Here is a 19770-nt window from a genome sequence, read left to right as displayed (position 1 = left end):
TTTTTTGTAAGTTTATTATCTGCTTTTGTAATTTTTTGTAGTTTTGTCTTTTTTATATATTTTTATGTAGTATTAATTTATTATTATGTATTATTTATTGTTCCTCTGGCACTTCGCTATTCTCACATGATTAGAATTAATATTAAAACATTATAGTTATCGTCCTTGCTGTGAACGGGCCTAACTATAAATCTGTGAGGTAGTTGAATCAGTTGGTCAGTTTGGGTCGTTTGTGGTTTTAATTAATTCCTCAGATAGTTAAAAATGGTTTAAAAATATAAGAAGTGTTTTGGTGGTCCACTTTAGATATTCTACTAACTATAAGTAACTTTGCAGCTACATGTCAACTAACTCTCATTAGAGTAAGAGTAGACTGGTAGGGTTGTTGTAGATGTAGTTGCGAAGTTATTTATAGTCAGTAGAATATCTAAAGTGGATATATCTAGCTGTGTTTTTTGTATCTCCACGATCAGTTTGTCATGTGACTGCTGCCGTAGAACATTTGCATGCTAATGAGATGCATGACCTCACCGAAGTGCCGTCGTCAGTCGTTTGCATCACGGTCCCGTTTGTGTGTTTGAGAGAATAGTGACTAAACTCGAGCGTCTGCTCACTTCTGACCGCAGGAAACTCCCGCTGAAGGAGGAGAACGGCAAGGAGGTGCTCAAGCCGGACTTGATCGAGATCAAGGTCCACACGGACAACAGCATCCACACAAAACAGGACGACAGCAAAGCGTAATGGAGACCGGAGGCATTCCCGGCCCCAACAAACTGAGACCAAAACAGAAATGAAAAAAAATATCACAAAAGAGAAAAGAAAAAAGAAGAAAAAAGAAAAGAAATCTTCACTAATGAAGGGCGTGTAAATATGTTCAAATATAAACAGAGTTTTTTTGTGATAAATCTACTGTTCTTTCTATTCACGACGGCTCCAGCACTACTTTTCGGTTGATGTGTCCGTCTTTGTGTTTTGGAGGATCTCAGAAATGAGCCCATTGAATTCCCAGGCCTTCTTCTACTGTCCAGGCATGTCCAGTCCGATTTCTGACCAGCGGGACGTCGTATTGTGCCATAAACACTGCAAAAAATCATGTTCTTCCTCAGTATTTTTTGTGTTGTTTTTCAGCACAAATATCTAATTATTCTTAAATCAAGATACATTTACTGGAGAAGCAAAATGACTAAAAATATTAAGATATTAAAATAGTAATTGATCAAAATTGAGTTTATGCTTAAAACAGGAGAAATATATATATATATATATATATATATATATATATATATATACATTCAACAAAAATGTTAAGCCTTTATTAAGATTTAAGCAATTTAATTAATAGTAAAAATTGTAATTGAATAATTGATTAAGGATTGTTCACTTATTCAATTAAAATTCATAAGGATTATTCAGTTCAGTCTGATAGAATTTTACTATTAATTAAATTGCGGAAATCTTAAAAAAAGGCTTTACGTTTTTTTTAAATGTGTGTGTGTGTGTATATATATATATATATATATATATATATATATATATATATATATATATATATATATAATTTTTTTCTTTATTTTTTTGACCCCACTGTCAGATTTTTTTTCTTGTTTTAAGCATAAATTCATTATTCGTTATGTTCCATTCAGTGGACTCTTATTTTGATATTCTGTTCTGTTTCCTTTAGTTCCCTTTTCCCTGCTCTGTTTAGTTTCACATTTAGAACATTTGAATCACTTGAACCAATTGCTTTGTAAAATGATTCACTGTTTCAAAAAACACCTTTTACAAACTATTTGCAAATGTTTTATTCAAGGTGTCATCTATTAAGTGCGATTAACAAATCATATGAAGGTTCTCTAATATGTGTGGTTTATTTTATGAATAAAATTAAATCATTTTATGGAGAGCTTGGTTAATCAGAGACTTTTAACTACAACTCCTCTTTTTAATATGCAAATGTGTCATTAAATGTCTACAAATGTATAAAATTGATCCAAGAACAGGTAAAAATCATATAGCCGACAGACGGTTCATGGGTTTGCAGAGATCGTAGCGGCGAAATATTGAAATTTCAAAAAAATTCGAAACGGTTCTGATGCAACGAAGCGAAACTAATGATTTGCAAAAGTTTCGAAGCTTCACAAAGCTTGTTTCAAAAGAATCTATTAGTGAATAAAGACTGTTTATTTTCTGAACTCACAAATATATGTAATAGATCCATTTTTAAGTAAACTAGACTTAATATCTTCAGTCATTTTTCTTCTCCAATAAAGTTTTCTTGATTTAAGAATGTTTAGATGTTTGTACTGGAAAACAAGAGAGAAACACTGAGGAAGAAAGTGATTTTTGCAGTGATTTCAGATTCTCATCTAAATGTGTTCATCGGTTTTTATCCCACAACCCTTTGGATTTCTTCTATTTTTCCAGGCATGTCCTAGGCTCTTTTGAGACGGTGCGTCTCATATATGTCAACATTTGAAGACGTCATCGGTTTGTATTCTCCATCTTGTCGTCAGGGTCGCTTCTCAAAAGAAACCTGGCAAAACTTTGTAGTAAAGTCACTTTGTAGTTTGGATTTCCTCAACTGCCATGATGCCGGATGAAATGCTCTTCTTAATTTATGTTGATTAATGTGTGATTTGAGAATGGCTGGACGTGTTCTGCACAAATACACAAAGAAGCGAATGTTTGACCGACGCTTTGTAAGCTCAGTCTGATTGTACCTGCACTGAATGTGTGTTTCTGTGTGGCTCCAGCACTCCAGAGGGCGCTAGAGTTTACATTAAATCTCTCAAAGCTGATGTGTTGTTATTCAGGCACCTGCTGTAAAGAGTTTAATGAACTTGCTCTTTAAAGGTTAGTCCATCAGGATAGTGATTAAGCTAAAAGAGAAAACTGACTCCGTCGCCCCCTGGAGTCCGGTGTTATTTTAATATTATTTATTTAGTATTTATTAATGTTTTGAATTTGCTTTTATTTTTATATTTTTAGTTTTCATTTTAATCTTAGTTTAAGTTTTTGTACTTTTATCATGTGCCTTTTGTCATTTTTATTTTTATTTTGTTTTAATTTGAGTTTTATTTTTAAAATTGTATTTTATTTCACTTAATTGCTAAGGCAATTGTATTTAAAATTAAACATTTTCATCTAATATTTATATTTTATTTAACTTTAACGAAGTGTATTAATATTTTGAATTAGCTTCATTTTTTATATTTTTAAGTTTTTTTTGTAATTTTATTATGTGCTTTTGTAATTTGTATTAGTTTTTTATATTTGACATTAATTTATTTTATTTAAGTTTTATTTTAAGTAATTTTAGGACTTAGGCTTATTTTATTTTACTTATTTAAAATGCTTGAAATGTAAAATAATATATTACTGAAAATAATGTATTTATTTATTTTTTTAATTTTTTTTTAAATTTTTTTAAATAACGTTTTATTTTTAGTTTAAAAAAATGTATTGACATTTTGAATTCGCTTGTTTTTTTATTAGTTTTTATTTTAATTTTAGGTCATTTTAAAGTTTTTTGTAATTTTATAATGTGCTTTTTGTCATTTTTTGTCAGTTTTTATTTTAATTTATTACGTTTTTGTAATTTTATTATGTGCTTTTTGTCATTTTTATTAGTTTTTGTCTTTTTAGCTTTAATTTACTTTTACTTTTTATTTACTATAGTTTTAGTAATATTAGTACTTCAACAAACTGTTTCTTAAAAATGTTTAATTTAATATTCAGAATTGATTTCAGCTTTATTCCAATTAGCGGCAATTCTTTTTATTATAACAGTAACACTGGAGGTTTCTTCTTGCCATAATAAGAGCACATGTTAAGTATATAAAGCAGGATCCCGTGACCTGCTGATGCACCTGTCAATCATTCGCGTCTGTATATTTGTGTAGCATGTGATTCTGGCCGATGTTGTTGATGATAAAGGCAACGTTTGCCACTCGAGCCACTTTAGTTCTTATATTTGATATATTTTACTATGGTTCACAGCTGTTTGTACATACAGTACATGAGTATGATGTAGTCTTACTGTATCATTAGGAATGAGGTTCCAGATCTCATCTGTGGGTTTTCCAGAACTCATTCATGGAGCAGCAGGGGCATTATCTACCAAATCTGTTTTTGTAAAGTGTTTGTAAAGCCTGTATGATGTCAATTAAACCATGTCTGCTTATGGAGCTGCAAAAAAACCTCCATTCATTTGTACCTGCACTTATTTTCCTCTAATGAAAACTGAAGCATCTGTTGCTACTCAAAGCATGAAAGTTCAACATTATTTAGTTTTTCGGCAGGACTCCATGTGGTGACGCACGTATTTATTGCATTAAAGCCACTAAAAAAAAAAAAAAATGACAAAAGTTTTATTTACTGGTTAATTTGAAGGTTTAGTTATTAATCATGTTTCCAGCTGCTTCTCGATCCTTATTGAGTTGAAATCATTTTTTCTTATTCAGATGTTCAAATACTCTATGCATAATCAGAAAAGACTTTTGCTTTGTTGTTCTGGGTGATTAAAGCTCCTTTCCTTTCGTGTGTCGCAGGTCTCCCTGATCTGAACACCTGTTAACACTGTAATTTACCGCTGTAAATAAATGTGTACTAGTATAAAATGGTGCTTGTAAAACATTCTGTCAGCGTCGATTTATTTACATGTGTGGAAAATGTGTGATCATGTACAGGACAAGTGTTTACTGTAAAAAAAGAATTGTTGGTTTAACTTGAAAAAGTAAGTTACCTGGTTGCCTTAAAATTTTGAGTTCATTGAAATTAAAAATTTGAGTTAACACAATGAAGGCGATTGATTTAATCAACAGAAACTCAAAATATTATGTTATCTGAACCACATTAATTATTGAAGTTTATTTGACAAAAGAAAAAATGTGATAACAAATCATGAAAATATTTGTTTACAGCGTACAAGTTCAATTAAACCATCAAAATATGTGGAAAATATATTTTTTATATAATATGAGGCGACAACAAAACAGTAAACTTGATTTATCTGACAATTATTTGGCAAAAAACAGGTTTTTAGTAAAATGCATAGAACAAAAAGCTGATGGGGAAAAGCATTGCAACATAAACCGTTATTAATATTTTGTTGGTTGTCTTTTGTTTTTGCATGTGACAGCCTCAAAAATGCATACAGTCGCCACAATTCGGCATGTTTCATTACGTTATTATCACAAATAAAACAATCAACTCCAAGCACAAATATGCATTATGCATTATTACAGTTTTTCTCTATCGATTTGACACATTTCTCCAAAGTAAAGTACCTGCTCGCAAAACAGTTAACACAGTGATCCAAACACACTCTTACCTGAGCCAAACAGTTCAACTTTACTGCAAAATAAAACACTGCATTTTTTTCTAGTAATGTGTTTATTAAAAGTAAATACTAACATCAAAACTACAAGTGTATTCTTTTTGTACCAGGCTGTAAACATGTTTTTTAGAACACTAATGATTTTAGACACTTTCAGCTGTAGATGTACAAATACACTAACGAAAATCATAGACTGTAAAAAAAATATGGACGTAGTGTCCGTGCCGTCACCCGTAGGTTTCTGAAGAGCATTTTTGAAGCCTACAGTGGGCCATCGCCATCTTGGCAGCACATCACCACACGTCACTCCCAGATAACCAAAAATGGGCAAAGAAGCGGGACGTGGGTGGAGCTGAGATGACTGGTTGCTAAAACCACGCCCACCTAGCACGACGTGATCATTTTAGCTCAGGCTAAAGGAGCAATCTATCGATCTTAGACACAATCTGAAATATTAATAAAGATAACACGTTATATCATTTGAAAGTTCTAAAGATTCACTGTCAATCTACAATGTCTTTTTTATGATATAGATGCTCCAGCAACACTAATATTGTAATTTGTGTCGGGTGTGCAAATGACAACACACAAAATCAAAACGGGACTTCAATGCTATTGTAATGAAATAGCGATCGCGAGGTGAATCCAGTCCGTCACACTTGGGTAAAATGTCCATGAGCGTCCATTGAAAAACAGCACTTTTTGTCCACAAACGCGTTAAATACATGAAATCTTGATATATTGTCCATTTTTTGCATAGAAATTCTTCTAAATGATCTGCTCTCCATCATCGTTCTTCAAGAAATTACGCAATCTGAGCGTTTATGTTGTAAAACTGTACGTATACATTAGACTCTCACAAATAAATGCATTTTTCAAAATAGTGCAGCAGTTTTAGTTATAATATCCAAGCAGTGCTGTCGGATTTTGTGGTGTCTTGAGAGGCATATTTGTCATAGTAAATATCACGAACAAAACTTTTAGCCAATGCCGATCCAACAACGTGTGTTGTTTATCTTCTTCATGTGCACACATGTACACAGACGCACATCTGTCTCGACCATTAACCGCACAGCAAGCCATATTATTTGATAATTATATGAAATAATCCCAAAGCACAAACAAGGCAGAGATGCCAAGTTCAGCGGCTGGAATTAGCTGAGGTGACAGAAAGCAGACAAATGGCTAGTGACAACAGTGGCACTCCACCTGTCACTCAAGTGACCACGCCCTTAATTATGCAGAACTTTAAGGCTTAATATAATTTATTCACAGTTGTCATGAAGGGCAAAATTAGCTGTATAGACAAAAAACACTTTTTGTACCAGACTGTAAACATGTTTTTTTCTGCTGTAAAGTTGGGCATTTTAACATGGCATTGGGATTGACTCCCTTTTGGAGCCTGTCTCTAGTGGCCAGTCGATGAATTGCAGTTTAAGTCACTTCCGTTTGGATTCAAGAGAGACCGCGGGAGGTTGCCGCTTGACGAAAATACACTTTTATTGTAATGTTTTTTCAGCAGGTTTTGTTATATGGATCATTGAGCAAATAAAGCTTCAAAAATGGTATGGTTCAAAATATTTAAATTCATTTTTTTGTTACTTTTTTGTCAGGTGGTACAACCAAATATTTGTAAATATATATCTACCCATACTTGAAATGAGCTGTTTTTATCAGTATTTGAGAGATCTACAACCATTTTCACTCTCACACAATGATCTATTTGGGGTCGTCTGGATGTTGATTACAGTATCAGGCTTAACATTATTACCTTCTACCGTAGGAAATACAGTAAACATACAGGAGGAGATCATATATGAGGAGAGAGGAGGAAGTAAAGAAAGAGGGATAGGAGAAGAGCTGAGTAAAGTGGAGGAGACAATTACAGTTAACTGTTGAGAACAGTGATCTGAGTTTGGAGAAATGTGTCAAATCGATTGAGAAAAACTGGAACACTCACTTTTGGCTCTTCTGCATGACCATATAGATGTTTTTTGATTAATCTTTGCAGTGTAATTGAACTGATTATGTGAATTGCAGAAGTGATCTGTTTTAGAATTCATATTCCAGGACCATCAGTTGAGATGCTCGTTAATTTCCCAGAAATGATGACATGACTAATTAAACGAAAGCTTCAGTCGTGACGTGTTTCATTCACTGCTGTTCGTGTAAATTGGCCTCTTTCTCACCGTTTGATTGGCGTTTCGGGCCGCTGCCTTCAGAACATGTTCAGCATGCGCACATTTCTATCGGATTCTTTATTAAAGCACACGGCGCCAATAACACAAGAGCCTCCGGGGGTTAAAACGATCAATTACACCTAAACACACGCCGATTAGTGCATAATTGTTCCCTTGAGTCAAAAAAAACCATCTGAAGGTGACTTGGAGTTATACAGATAGAGATGCGTTATGGGTTGTCGTCATGCATTGTTTTTTCTGATTAGGCCTTCATATGAACGTCAACATGCATATAAAGCAGAAGTTATAAATATCTTATTTGTCACATTATAAGAACAGATTTTGAAGAAATTATCTAGAGGTCATTGGAGTCAAATCTCTTCTGTTGATTTATTGGTCGGTTGGTGTCTGAAACTACACTATAATAGGAGGAAGCAGCAAAAAGAAACATATATAATATTATAATCTAGTCGAGTCACTCAAGATTTTCTGCAGAAGAGCTTTTCCGGAGGCGAAGCTTGAGCACTTGCTATAGGATTTAAGCCTAAAAAGAAAAGGAAAGGAATGGAAACCGCAGAAGTGATCTTTAATTATATTGCTTACTGTTGCAGGTTTATAGGCCAACGTAATTAAGTAATTAAGATATTACTGGTATGAAAGGTCATTTGTAATAAAAAGCAATAGATTAATAAACCACTGGAATCTCCTGATAATAAAGCTAAAGGTTGTTTCTAGATGAAGGTTTTGTTGTAATTCCCTGCTGAATGTGAGAATTAATTAAGCAGGTTTTTCATTCTGGTTTTTTCTTCTTTTGCACATGTAGGAGGATTTAAACTTTATGAATATATACAGTATGTCGTAAATAGATGCTTGTTTGGATGCTGTTAGATAATGCTGCATCCCATTCAAAGTAGAAATGCTTTCTGGAAATGTAGTGGGATTTCTCCTCATAAACGACTTTACGTTGTTGCCGTAAATGTCTTTAATGCCATTAAAATCACATGCAAAGCAGGATTGTTATGGTTAATTAAAACTAAAAACTATTTTTAAAAAGAAAAAACATTTGAAATTGAAATAAATCTAAAATTAAATAAAAAACAATATTAGATAAAAATCTTAAACAAATGAAATTTAAAAATTAAAAATAAGAATTGAAGATAGTAGGCTACTAATTATTTATAAATATTAAAATATAATAATAATGACAAAAGCACATAATAAACTAACTAAAATTAAGCTAATTAAAATGAAAACTGAAAACATAAAATTAAAAGTTTCAAAAAATTGAAAAAATGTATAAAAACTATAATAGTATAAATCAACACTGTTACAAATTGAATTTAACTTTAATAAATTAATGACAAAATCACATACAATCACAAAAAAAAAACTAAAAATTAAAACTGAAAATATAAAAAAAATTATAATAATTATAATAGTATATAAATAAACACTGATGTGAACTGAATTTAACTTTAATAAATTATGACAAAAACAAAATTACTAAAAATGAACTGAAATTAAAATGAAAACTGAAAATATAAAATGAAAAGTTAATTTAAAAATATTAATAAAAAAATTCTAAAAAATGTAATGTTGTATAAATAATACTAAATTAACACACTGTAAATAATTTCCACCTATTTTAACTTAACATTACATTTTTAAGTATAATCAAATAGGCTGTCCAAGTCATTTCAACTTAAATTCTACTTAAAAATTTTAGTTTCATTTTGTATATCTTTTTCTTAAAAACAATTTAAATTGCTTATTAAGTTATTTTGATGAGTTGATGTGATGTAAAAACATAAGTTGTCATGACTTACTGGTCATATAATATTTTACAGTGCACTGATGCCAAATCAGTGTTTAATAAATGATGACATCCTGAATCAGCAGCGAGTGACACAAACCATTGTTCTGGATCAGAATCCCGGATGGATGACCATAAATCCCCTTTGGAGAGGCTTCACTGCGTGATCCTGGGTTTGATCCCAGGAAAGGCCAGTAAATGGATTAGAGAGGCGCGAGGAACACGGAGGAGGAAGATTCAATCCCTTTAGCCGAGACCTGAGGCTTGTGCGAGCGCAGATGTGTAGTGTAATCCTCATGCTGGCCTTTCACGGGTCAGCGGCGCTCGCTTCAGTCTGGAGGAGAGTTACAGCCTGATCTGACCAGCAGAACCAGAGTGACCCGGCTATGGTGAGTACTGCACCTCATTTACTTTCATTGAAAGAACACATCTGAAAAAATATATATTGAAGTGAACGTACTGTAAAACAGAGTTTGCAACCAGAGGTCTCCTGATACTGCCTTATTATGACTGATACAGTACAGGTCATTTTTATGGTTATGGTTTAATGCAGAACTTTCGAAGTTTATTGGAGTTTGTTTTCCACCATTTTCCACCATGAGGGGCTTTAAGCATCTGCTAAATGAACTGTATGTTGTGTTTGGTTGCTAGGTTGTTGCTATGCAGTTGCTTGGGTGTTTTGAGTGTTGTGTATCATGTTGCTGTGCAGTTGCTAGGGTGTTTTCAGTATTGTGTATCATGTTGCTATGCGATTGCTAGGGTGTTTTGAGTGTTGTTTATGTTGCTATGGGGTTGCTATAGGGTGTTTCGATTGTTGTTTATCATGTTGCTATGCAGTTGCTATAGGATGTTTTGAGTGTTGTGTATCATGTTGCTATGCGGTTGCAAGGGTGTGTGGAGTGTTATTTATCATGTTGCTATGCAGTTGCTATAGGCTGTTTTGAGTGTTGTGTATCATGTTGCTGTGCAGTTGCTAGGGTGTTTTCAGTATTGTGTATCATGTTGCTATGCAATTGCTAGGGTGTTTTGAGTGTTGTTTATGTTGCTATGGGGTTGCTAGAGTGTATTGAGTGTTGTTTATGTTGCTAAGGGGTTGCTATAGGGTGTTTCGATTGTTGTTTATCATGTTGCTATGCAGTTGCTATTGGCTGTTTTGAGTGTTGTGTATCATGTTGCTGTGCAGTTGCTAGGGTGTTTTCAGTATTGTGTATCATGTTGCTATGCGATTGCTAGGGTGTTTTGAGTGTTGTTTATGTTGCTATGGGGTTGCTATAGGGTGTTTCGATTGTTGTTTATGTTGCTATGGGGTTGCTAGGGTGTATTGAGTGTTGTTTACCATGTTGCTATGCAGTTGCTATAGGGTGTTTTGAGTGTTGTTTATGTTGCTATGGGTTTGCTATTGGGTGTTTTGAGTTGTTTATGTTGCTATGGGGTTGATATAGGGTGTTTCAATTGTTGTTTATGTTGCTATGGGGTTGCTAGGGTATATTGAGTGTTGTTTACCATGTTTCTGTGTGGTTGCTATAGGGTGTATTGAGTGTTGTTTATCATGTTGCTATGCAGTTGCTATAGGGAGTTTTGAGTGTTGTTTATGTTGCTATGGGGTTGATATAGGGTGTTTCAATTGTTGTTTATGTTGCTATGGGGTTGCTAGGGTATATTGAGTGTTGTTTACCATGTTGCTGTGTGGTTGCTATAGGGTGTATTGAGTGTTGTTTACCATGTTGCTGTGTGGTTGCTATAGGGTGTTTTGAGTGTTGTTTATGTTGCTATGCAGTTGCTATAGGATGTTTTGAGAGTTGTGTATCATGTTTCTATGCGGTTGCCAGGGTGTTTAGAGTGTTGTGTATCATGTTGCTATGCAGTTGTTTTTACCGTGCGTTCACACCGCCGCTGGCGAGAGCGTCAAAGTGACAGGAAGTCATTCATTTTCAATGTGAGCCGGCGGCGAGCTCCGGCGAGCTCCGGCGAGAGCGGCGCGGCGCGGCGCGTCTTGGACGGTGAGAGCGTTGAGGAGAGTTGAAGTCAGGCCAACATTATGGTAATGAGCTATGACGCGGTTCAGCGGCAACCAATCGGAATGTAGAGGTCCTCGCTTGAGAGGATTCCGATTGGTTGCCACAACTTGTCATTTACTTTGACCCTCCCGCCAGTGGCGGTTTGAACGCACAGTACAGCGTTGTTGCCAGGGCAGCTAAGGCGAATTTTGACGCTCTCGCCGGCGGCGGTGTGAACGCACAGTTAGGGTGTTTAGAGTGTTGTTTATCATGTTGGTATGCAGTTGCTAGGATATTTTGAGTGCTGTTTGTCATGTTGCTATGTGGTTGCTAGGGTTTTCCGAGTGTTGTTTATCATGTTGACATGTGGTTGCTAAGGTGTTCCGAGTGTTGTTTGTCATGTTTCTATGTGGTTTTGCTAGGGTGTTTTAAGTGCTGTTTATCATGTTGCTATGTGGTTGCTAGGGTGTTCTATGTGACATCAGCCTGATGGCAAATTTTCTGTGCAGATGTGGCACAGAAGCAGCATTAAGTGTCTCTACACAGACTATTGAGTGCTGCTCAGAGGTGGCATGAATGCATTTACACTCAGCACTTTTGAAACTGAATGCTTTTATAAAGTAAGCTGCATGGGAAGCGCTTTCTCCTTTTCCATGTCTAAAGACAGAAACCGAGATTTTGAGAGTGTCAGTGATTCAGCCTGATATATGAAGTGAAGGATGGTCAAATCACTGCTGTACATCTGCATAGATTGCCGCTCGCGGTCAAACGTAACCCCAGTTCACAGTATTTATCATGTGTGCCATCCTGTAAAGGTCTAAAGACCTGCCGGAGTTTGGCATCAGTCCACGTTGCATTTGGTCTCTTCCAAAAGCTCTTGAGTGCAATTTGGACTGAGACGTGTCCATTAAGCCCACTGGAGCTCCTGAAGAGGGTCCATCAATCACAGAACATTGGAGACTGAGCCATTACGGAGGAATTATGACCTCATCACGAGCTGTTCAACGGGAATGAAAAGCCCTCAGACGAAATATGCTCAAAATGTTTGAATGTTAAATGGACACCATTATTGTTCAGCCCAAAGGGTTTACAATGAAAGTTTATAGCCTGTCTGTGCTGTCCATTATATGAGATCTATACGAGGATAACTGTTATCTAAAAAATATATATATTTTTTATATTAAAAATAATTATAAAATAACTTTTGTTTTTTGCTCTATGCTTGATTGAACATTGAAATTGGCTGTGTTTGTTAAGTTAAACATCACTTTACTAGTGCTCTTAAAAGATTAGTTCACTTTCATATAAAATTTTCCTAATAATTTACTCACCCCCATGTCATCCAAGATGTTCATGTCTTTCTTTCTTCAGTCGAAAAGAAATTAAGGTTTTTGATGAAAACATTCCAGGATCATTCTCCTTATAATGGACTTCACTGGCCTCCAAACGGTTGAAGGTCAAAATGTCAGTTTCAGTGCAGCTTCAAAGAGCTTTAAACGATAGCAGACGAGGAATAAGGGTCTTATCTAGCGAAACGATCAGTCATTTTCTAAAAAAATTTAAATATATATGCTTTATATAAACAAATGATCGCCTTCCAAGTGCTTCCGCCAAAACTGTACTTTAGTATTCTTCAAAAAGCTTACACTGTATGTCCTACGCCTTCCCTATTCTACTTACGGAAAAAATGTAACTGGCGCTGCGTTCATTCCATAAGTAGAATAGGGAAGGCGTAGGACACTGAAACTATAATTTTGACCTTCAACCGTTTGGAGGCCATTGAAGTCCATTATAAGGAGAATAATCCTGGAATGTTTTCATCAAAAACCTTCATTTCTTTTCGACCGAAGAAAGAAAGACATGAACATCTTGGATGACATGGGGGTGAGTAAATTATCAGGAAAATTTTATATGAAAGTGAACTAATCCTTTAAACTACTTTAAACTCTACATTAAACTTGTCTCAGGACATTTATTTGAAATAGAATTTTTTGTAACATTATAAATGTCTTTACTGTCACTTTACTGTCAATTTAATGCGTTTTTGCTGAATGAAAGTATTGTTTTTTTAAACTTTTAAATGGTAGTGTATCATGATTTTCACAAAAATATGAAGCAGCACAACTGTTTTCAACATTGATAATAATCATAAATGTTTCTTGAGCAGCAAATCATCATATCAGAATGATTTCTGAAGGATCATGTGACACTGAAGACTGGAGTAATGATACTGAAAATTCAGCTTTGATCACTGGATATAAATTACAGTTTACTATGTATTTACATAGAAAACAGCTGTTTAAATTATAATAATATTTCAAACTTTTTACTGTATTTTGATCAAATAAATGCAGCCTTGGTGGGCAGAAGAGACTTCTTTCAAAAACCTCTTAATTATTCCAAACTTTTGGCTAGAGTAGCTGAAAGTTTCCAAGCAGAATCATTATTACACCAAAATCAGATGAATATATTTGTCAAATAAAATGCAGTTGAATTATGGTTTTAAGATATGCAAAGCCTTATTATCTGAGACAAAAATAAACCATTTTAATAATCTAACAGGCGTAAAATGAAATCAAAAGCCATGAGGATTGAAAATCTTTGTTTACTAAACCCACATTTGGCCGAGACGCTCATGAAGCACTTAAGACACGCAACGACCCTCTTGATGAAGCGTTATGAGAGAGAAACATGAAGTTTGGCTAAAGATGGACTGGATTTGGACTCGAGCACGCTTTTCTCTTTAGATTCACTGAAGAGATTAATGCAGAATTAATTGGCCTCTTTGGGGATTATGGACAGACCTAATTGCTGGAAATGAGGAAAACACTTTTCATTTTTAGAGAATCATGCAGGAAAAAACTGTCATTATTTCATATTTCAGACTCATTATGATTTTTGTTCTGTATCCAGCTGTATTTTATCATACATTTAATTAGTTCAAATGTACTGTACCTAGATAATATTAATCACTGATTCACTCATTTGTTATTTCTCTCTTTCTGAAGTATGTCAGGAACATGAATGGTGCAGTTAATTCACTGAAAGCATAAACACACTGTGCAGTGTTATTTTCATGTCTTTGATTTTATGTCCCATTTATGAAGTTAATAGCGTTTACAGGACATCAGAGCAGCAGAACCCTGAGATGGTATTGATCCTGCAGTCGTGTTCAGATCATTGTGATTGATCATTATGGTTATAGTGTTGTTGTGTGTCATAGTGTTTGTGTTGTAGTTTCACAGTGTGTCTGTACACAAACTAATTAGTTTTTGTGCATCTGTCTCACTTATTCACACTCGTTTCCTCTTGTTATTCTTCAGCAATAGAAATAGAAGAATCGGCTCATTGAGGAAACTGGTTAAGGAAGTGGTTCAAGACCTTGAAATATAGCTAAAAACACATAAAAGTATCATAATATTAGTCCACATAACTTGTGCATTTTCACATTTTCTATGTCTCAAAACTATTTACTGAATGTTTTAAAATATATTTTATTTTATTGCATTGCGTTACATTGGACTAAACTGCATTGTGTTGCATTGGACTAGAGTCACAAATAATTTTCTCTTATCATCAGATCGTGGTTGTATCTCTCTATTAGTGTTACTGGATCTTAGTGCTGCATTTGACACTATCGACTACAACATTCTTTTGAATAGATTTGAAAATTATGTTGGCATTAGTGGAATTGCACTAACATGGTTCATACTTATCTGACCGTTATCAGTTTATATCAGTAAACGAAGAGAAGTTCAGTATGGAGTACCGCAAGGCTCAGTACTAGGACCATTGCTTTTCACTCTGTACATGCTACCCTTGGGAGATATCATCAGGAAGCATGGCGTTAGTTTTCACTGTTACGCTGATGATACTCAGCTCTATATTTCTTCGCGCCCTGATGAAACTTACCATTTCACTAAATTGACGGAATGCATAGCTGATATGAAAAAATTGGATGACTAGCAATTTCCTACTACTAAATTTAGAAAAAACAGAGATTCTAATTATTGGACCAAAAACGTCTTCATGTAATAACCTAGAATACTGTCAAACACTTGATGGATGTTCTGTCAAGTCTTCGTTGTCACTTAGGAACCTGGGTGTGCTCTTTGATACCAATCTTTCATTTGAAAGCCACATTTCTAGCTGTAAAAACCGCATTCTTCCATCTTAAAAATATATCTAAACTAGCATAAACATATGCTCTCAATGACAAATGTGGAACAGTTAGTTCATGCGTTCATGACCTCAAGGCTAGATTACTGTAACGCTCTACTGGGTGGTTGCCCTGCTCGCCTGATAAACAAACTCCAGCTGGTCCAAAACGCAGCAGCTAGAGTTCTTACTAGAACTAGGAAGTATGACCATATTAGTCCGGTTCGGTATTAAACATCGTATAGACTTTAAAATCTTGCTAATTACTTACAAAGCACTAAATGGTTTAGCTCCACGGTACCTGAGTGAGCTTTATAGTCCTTCACGTCTATTGCGATCTCAGAATTCAGGCCAGTTGATAATACCTAGAATATCAAAATCAACCGCAGGCGGTAGATCCTTCTCCTATTTGGCACCTAAACTTTGGAACAGTCTTCGTAGCATTGTTCGGGAAGCAGACACACTCTGTCAGTTTAAATCTAGACTAAAAACACATCTCTTTTTTATCCCGAGGTTTGCCGTAGTCTGCCAGATCCAGGCCGTATCCAGTTGAGATAAAGGATCTGAAACAACGAAAACGCAGCCCTGAAGTCTCAACACATACACATTCAAAACGCACAAACCTATAGACTAAACATGTAAATGAACGGCAAGAATGCATTAAAAGTCTTCTGTGTTCAGTTAAAAAGGTGTCATTAAAGCAGCCCCTAATCGGAATTGATTCAGTCAAATCATTGGACTAAATTGCATTGCGCTGCATTCCATTGAATTGCATTTCAAATTTTGTTATTTTGCCACTAGTGCCATTTTTCTGTCATTTTGCATTGATGCTTTGCCAGTATTGCTTACATACAAACTAGTCTCAGATCAGTGGTATTGACCAGACTCTTCTCTAACACCATCCTAACTAACCAATCAGCCTCCCATCTCTTTCAGACCACCCCGCTGGCTCATATGAGGGGTCGAGGACCGGCGAGGGCTCAGGGTCAGACACCCCGTCGGGCTGAATGTGACAGACCCATCTGCTGCGCAGCGGACAGCGCCTCCAGCCAGCTGTGACCGAGACCGAAGTGTCATCCTGATGCTCTAATGATGGATGAACAGGACAAATATCAACACTGATCTTCTGCTTTTAATGGGTCAGAAAACCATTGACTTTAGGATGATTTCAGACTAGAGCTTTTGGTGCGAATCCAAGTTAGTTTTATGCCACATCCACTGGTGTGGAAAATGTCAGTGATGTTTTATCACTAGGGCCAAACCTCATATAATAGCATCAGTACTTTTAAATACATTAATACTTCTATTCGGCAAGGTCATAAAATTGATCAAAAGTGGCAGTAAAGACATTTATAATGTTCTAAAAGATTCTATTTCAAATAAATGCTGTTCTTTTGAGCTTTCTATTCATTAAAGAATCCTTAAAATTAAATGTATGACAGTTTCCACAAAAATATGAAACTGTTTTCAACATTGATAATAATCAGAAATGTTTCTTGAGCAGCAAATCATCATATTAGAATGATATCTGAAGGATCATGTGACACTGAAGAGTAATGATGGAGAAATGATGCTGAAAATTCAGCTTTGATCACTGGATATAAATTACACTTTACTATATATTCACATAGAAAACAGCTGATTTAAATTGTAAAAATATTTCACAATTTTTACTGTATTTTTTAAAATTCAGAAGAGACTTCTTTCATAAACAGTAGTGGAACTGAATGTGTATTAAAAGTACAGAAAGCTTTACTACTAACTGAAACAAATTCTGAATATCTTTTCTTTTTCTCACATATGCATGTGCAGATGCTCTTGTTTGTTTATGCAGAGACTGAAAACCCGTATGATCTGATTCCTGGAAGCTTCCTAAATCCAGCCAAACAGATTGGAAATGTCATTTTGTGCACAACATACTTCAGTCGGTCCGTCGGTGAAGAGAGAGGAGGCCTGGAACAGACACACATCCAATGGGCAAAGACACATCATTAACCAGCCGAGAAGCGGCTTCCTCATCAAGATGGAGAAGAAGACAAAACCAAAGAAGGAGGAGAGATTTAACTCTGCTGTTCTGAGAGCCTCTGTCCAGATGACTTCAGAGGGCACTGATGGCGGAGGAAGCCGAAGCGGCATCATTAAATCGACGGACCTTGTGCGACCTGCGCGCGCCGCGCACTTTGAAGTTATCTTTTGTTCGCATCATTATGAACGGCAGAGATTCTGTCTGACTCACCGGCTACATTCAATGAAACTCATTAAGCACTCGCAGGAAACCAGAACAGACGGTTTTGTTCTATTTCTGCTCTGTTTTTCCTCGAGATGTTCAAGGTAATCACTTTATTGGGCTCGAGCAGGAACTGTACATCGAGAACTCCGCGCTCGCTTTGAAGTCACAGAATTAAAAATTGGATCAATACACAGACAAAAATGCCTAAATTGCAGTGAATGCGGCTCTGAGAACCGCTAATAAGAGCCTTCAGATTAATTGATTTTGCCTTCATGCGTCTCCCGGTATTACATGTTGGTGCGGCGTTCCCTCGGATCCCAATCCAATCTCACGTTCCTATTCCAGCACAAACATGTATTTAACCAAAACAAATGCAGCAGAGTGTTTTTGGAAATAGAGCATTTCTGCAAAACATTGAGCCAGATTAAAGCCAAACTCTCGTTTGATTGACAGAATTGTGCATTTCAAAAGCTCAAGAATATTAATCACAGATTCGCCTCAAAGAAATTCGAAAACTCTGTCAGTCTTCTCAGCGCTGTTGACCGTGTATTTCTGTCCAGGATTGGCCTGATGTTCAATACTGTATCGGATGTTTTTCTCTCCATTGATGACGTATAAGTAGACGGTGAAGGATTTCATTGGGTCCCAGATTCCCAGAGAGGTGTCCGTGTGTTTAGTTGAGTTTGTTATTTCTCAGGAGTTCCCATTATTCCATCTACAGGCATCAGTTTGCCAGGAAACGCTGGAACAAATCAATAGAGCTGTCCAGAGACTCGCTGCTTCACACAGAGAGAGAGAGAATAACTAGAAATACTTCTGGTGATCAGCTTACAAAGAGTATTTCAACACTTCAGTCACACTTATAAATCTCTGAATGTCACGAGTCTCGTCAGCTTTATAGCGCTTTATACAATCAGAGGTGTAAAGATTACCTGAAAACCACACTAAACCCTTGTAAGCTGTTCGTTTGGAATGTACACTCAGACCCCAGAAAATAAAATGTGATTTTGTAACAAAATAATGTTTTTGTAAAAAAAAAAAAAAAAAAAAAAATGTAATTTTTCACACTTTATTAATGTTTTTACTATACAGTTAAGCTCAAAAGTGTACATACCCCTTGCAAAATATGCAAAAATGTGAATCATTTTAACAAAATAAGAAGAATCATGAAAATTGCATGTTATTTAATATTTAGTACTGCCCTGAATAAACTCACATAACAGATGTTCACATATAGTCCACAAGACAAAAAAAAAAAAAAAAGCTGAATTTATAAAAATCACCCAGTTCAAAAGTTTACATCCCCTTGATTCTTACCTGGATGATCCATGACTGTTTTTTTGTTTTGTGATGGTTGTTCATGAATCTCTTGTTTGTCCTGAGCAGTTAAACTGAGCTCTGTTCTTCAGAAAAATCCTCCAGGTCCTGCAGATTCTTTGATTTTCCAGCATCTTCTGCATATTTGAACCCTTTCCAGCAGTGACTGAATGATTCTCAGATCCTTCTTTTCACACTGAGGACAACTGAGGGACTCAAACACAACTATTAAAAAGGTTCAAACATTCACTGATGCTCCAGAAGGAAACATGATGCATTAAGAGTTGGGGGGGTGAAAACTTTTAAACAAGATGATGTGCAAGTTTTTCTTATTTTGTTTAAAGATCATGTTTTTTGGAAGCTATAGAAGATGCTTGCATGTTTCCCAGAAGACAAAAAGTACAATTTATCCATCCAATTCAAAAAGTTTTCACCTCTAATCTGTCGTGTTTCCTTCTGGAGCATCAGTGAATGTTTGAACCTTTTTTAATAGTTGTGTTTGAGTCCCTCAGTTGTCCTCAGTGTGAAAAGAAGGATCTGAGAATCATTCAGTCACTGCTGGAAAGGGTTCAAATATGCAAAAAATGCATATGGAGGATTTTTCTGAAGAACAGAGCTCAGTTTAACTGCTCAGGACAAACAAAGGACCTTGAAACAAACAGTCATGGATCATCCAGGTAACCACACAAAATCAAGGGTATGTAAACCTTTGAACTGGGTCATTTTTATAAATTCAG

The 19770-nt window shown here is 35.5% G+C and overlaps 2 protein-coding genes across 2 annotated transcripts in view; one reads left to right on the top strand and one right to left on the bottom strand.

Annotated features, from left to right (window-relative positions):
• The window catches only part of LOC127511475 (neural cell adhesion molecule 2-like), a 65692-nt gene extending 64454 nt beyond the window's left edge, over positions 1–1238 (top strand). Inside the window, exon 18 of the mRNA XM_051892301.1 lies at positions 627–1238. Within this exon, the coding sequence (XP_051748261.1) occupies positions 627–741 (115 nt within the window). The 3' untranslated portion in view covers positions 742–1238. The remainder of the gene's footprint in view (positions 1–626) is intronic.
• Positions 1–19770, bottom strand: part of LOC127521108 (amyloid-beta A4 protein-like) — a 337319-nt gene that overhangs the window by 195087 nt on the left and 122462 nt on the right. The window lies entirely within an intron of this gene.

The sequence above is a fragment of the Ctenopharyngodon idella genome, chromosome 1 (assembly GCF_019924925.1).
Source record: "Ctenopharyngodon idella isolate HZGC_01 chromosome 1, HZGC01, whole genome shotgun sequence".
Taxonomy (NCBI): Eukaryota; Metazoa; Chordata; class Actinopteri; order Cypriniformes; family Xenocyprididae; genus Ctenopharyngodon; species Ctenopharyngodon idella.
The sequence above is the reverse complement of the archived record's forward strand: the minus strand, read 5'-3'. Positions and strand labels throughout refer to the sequence as shown.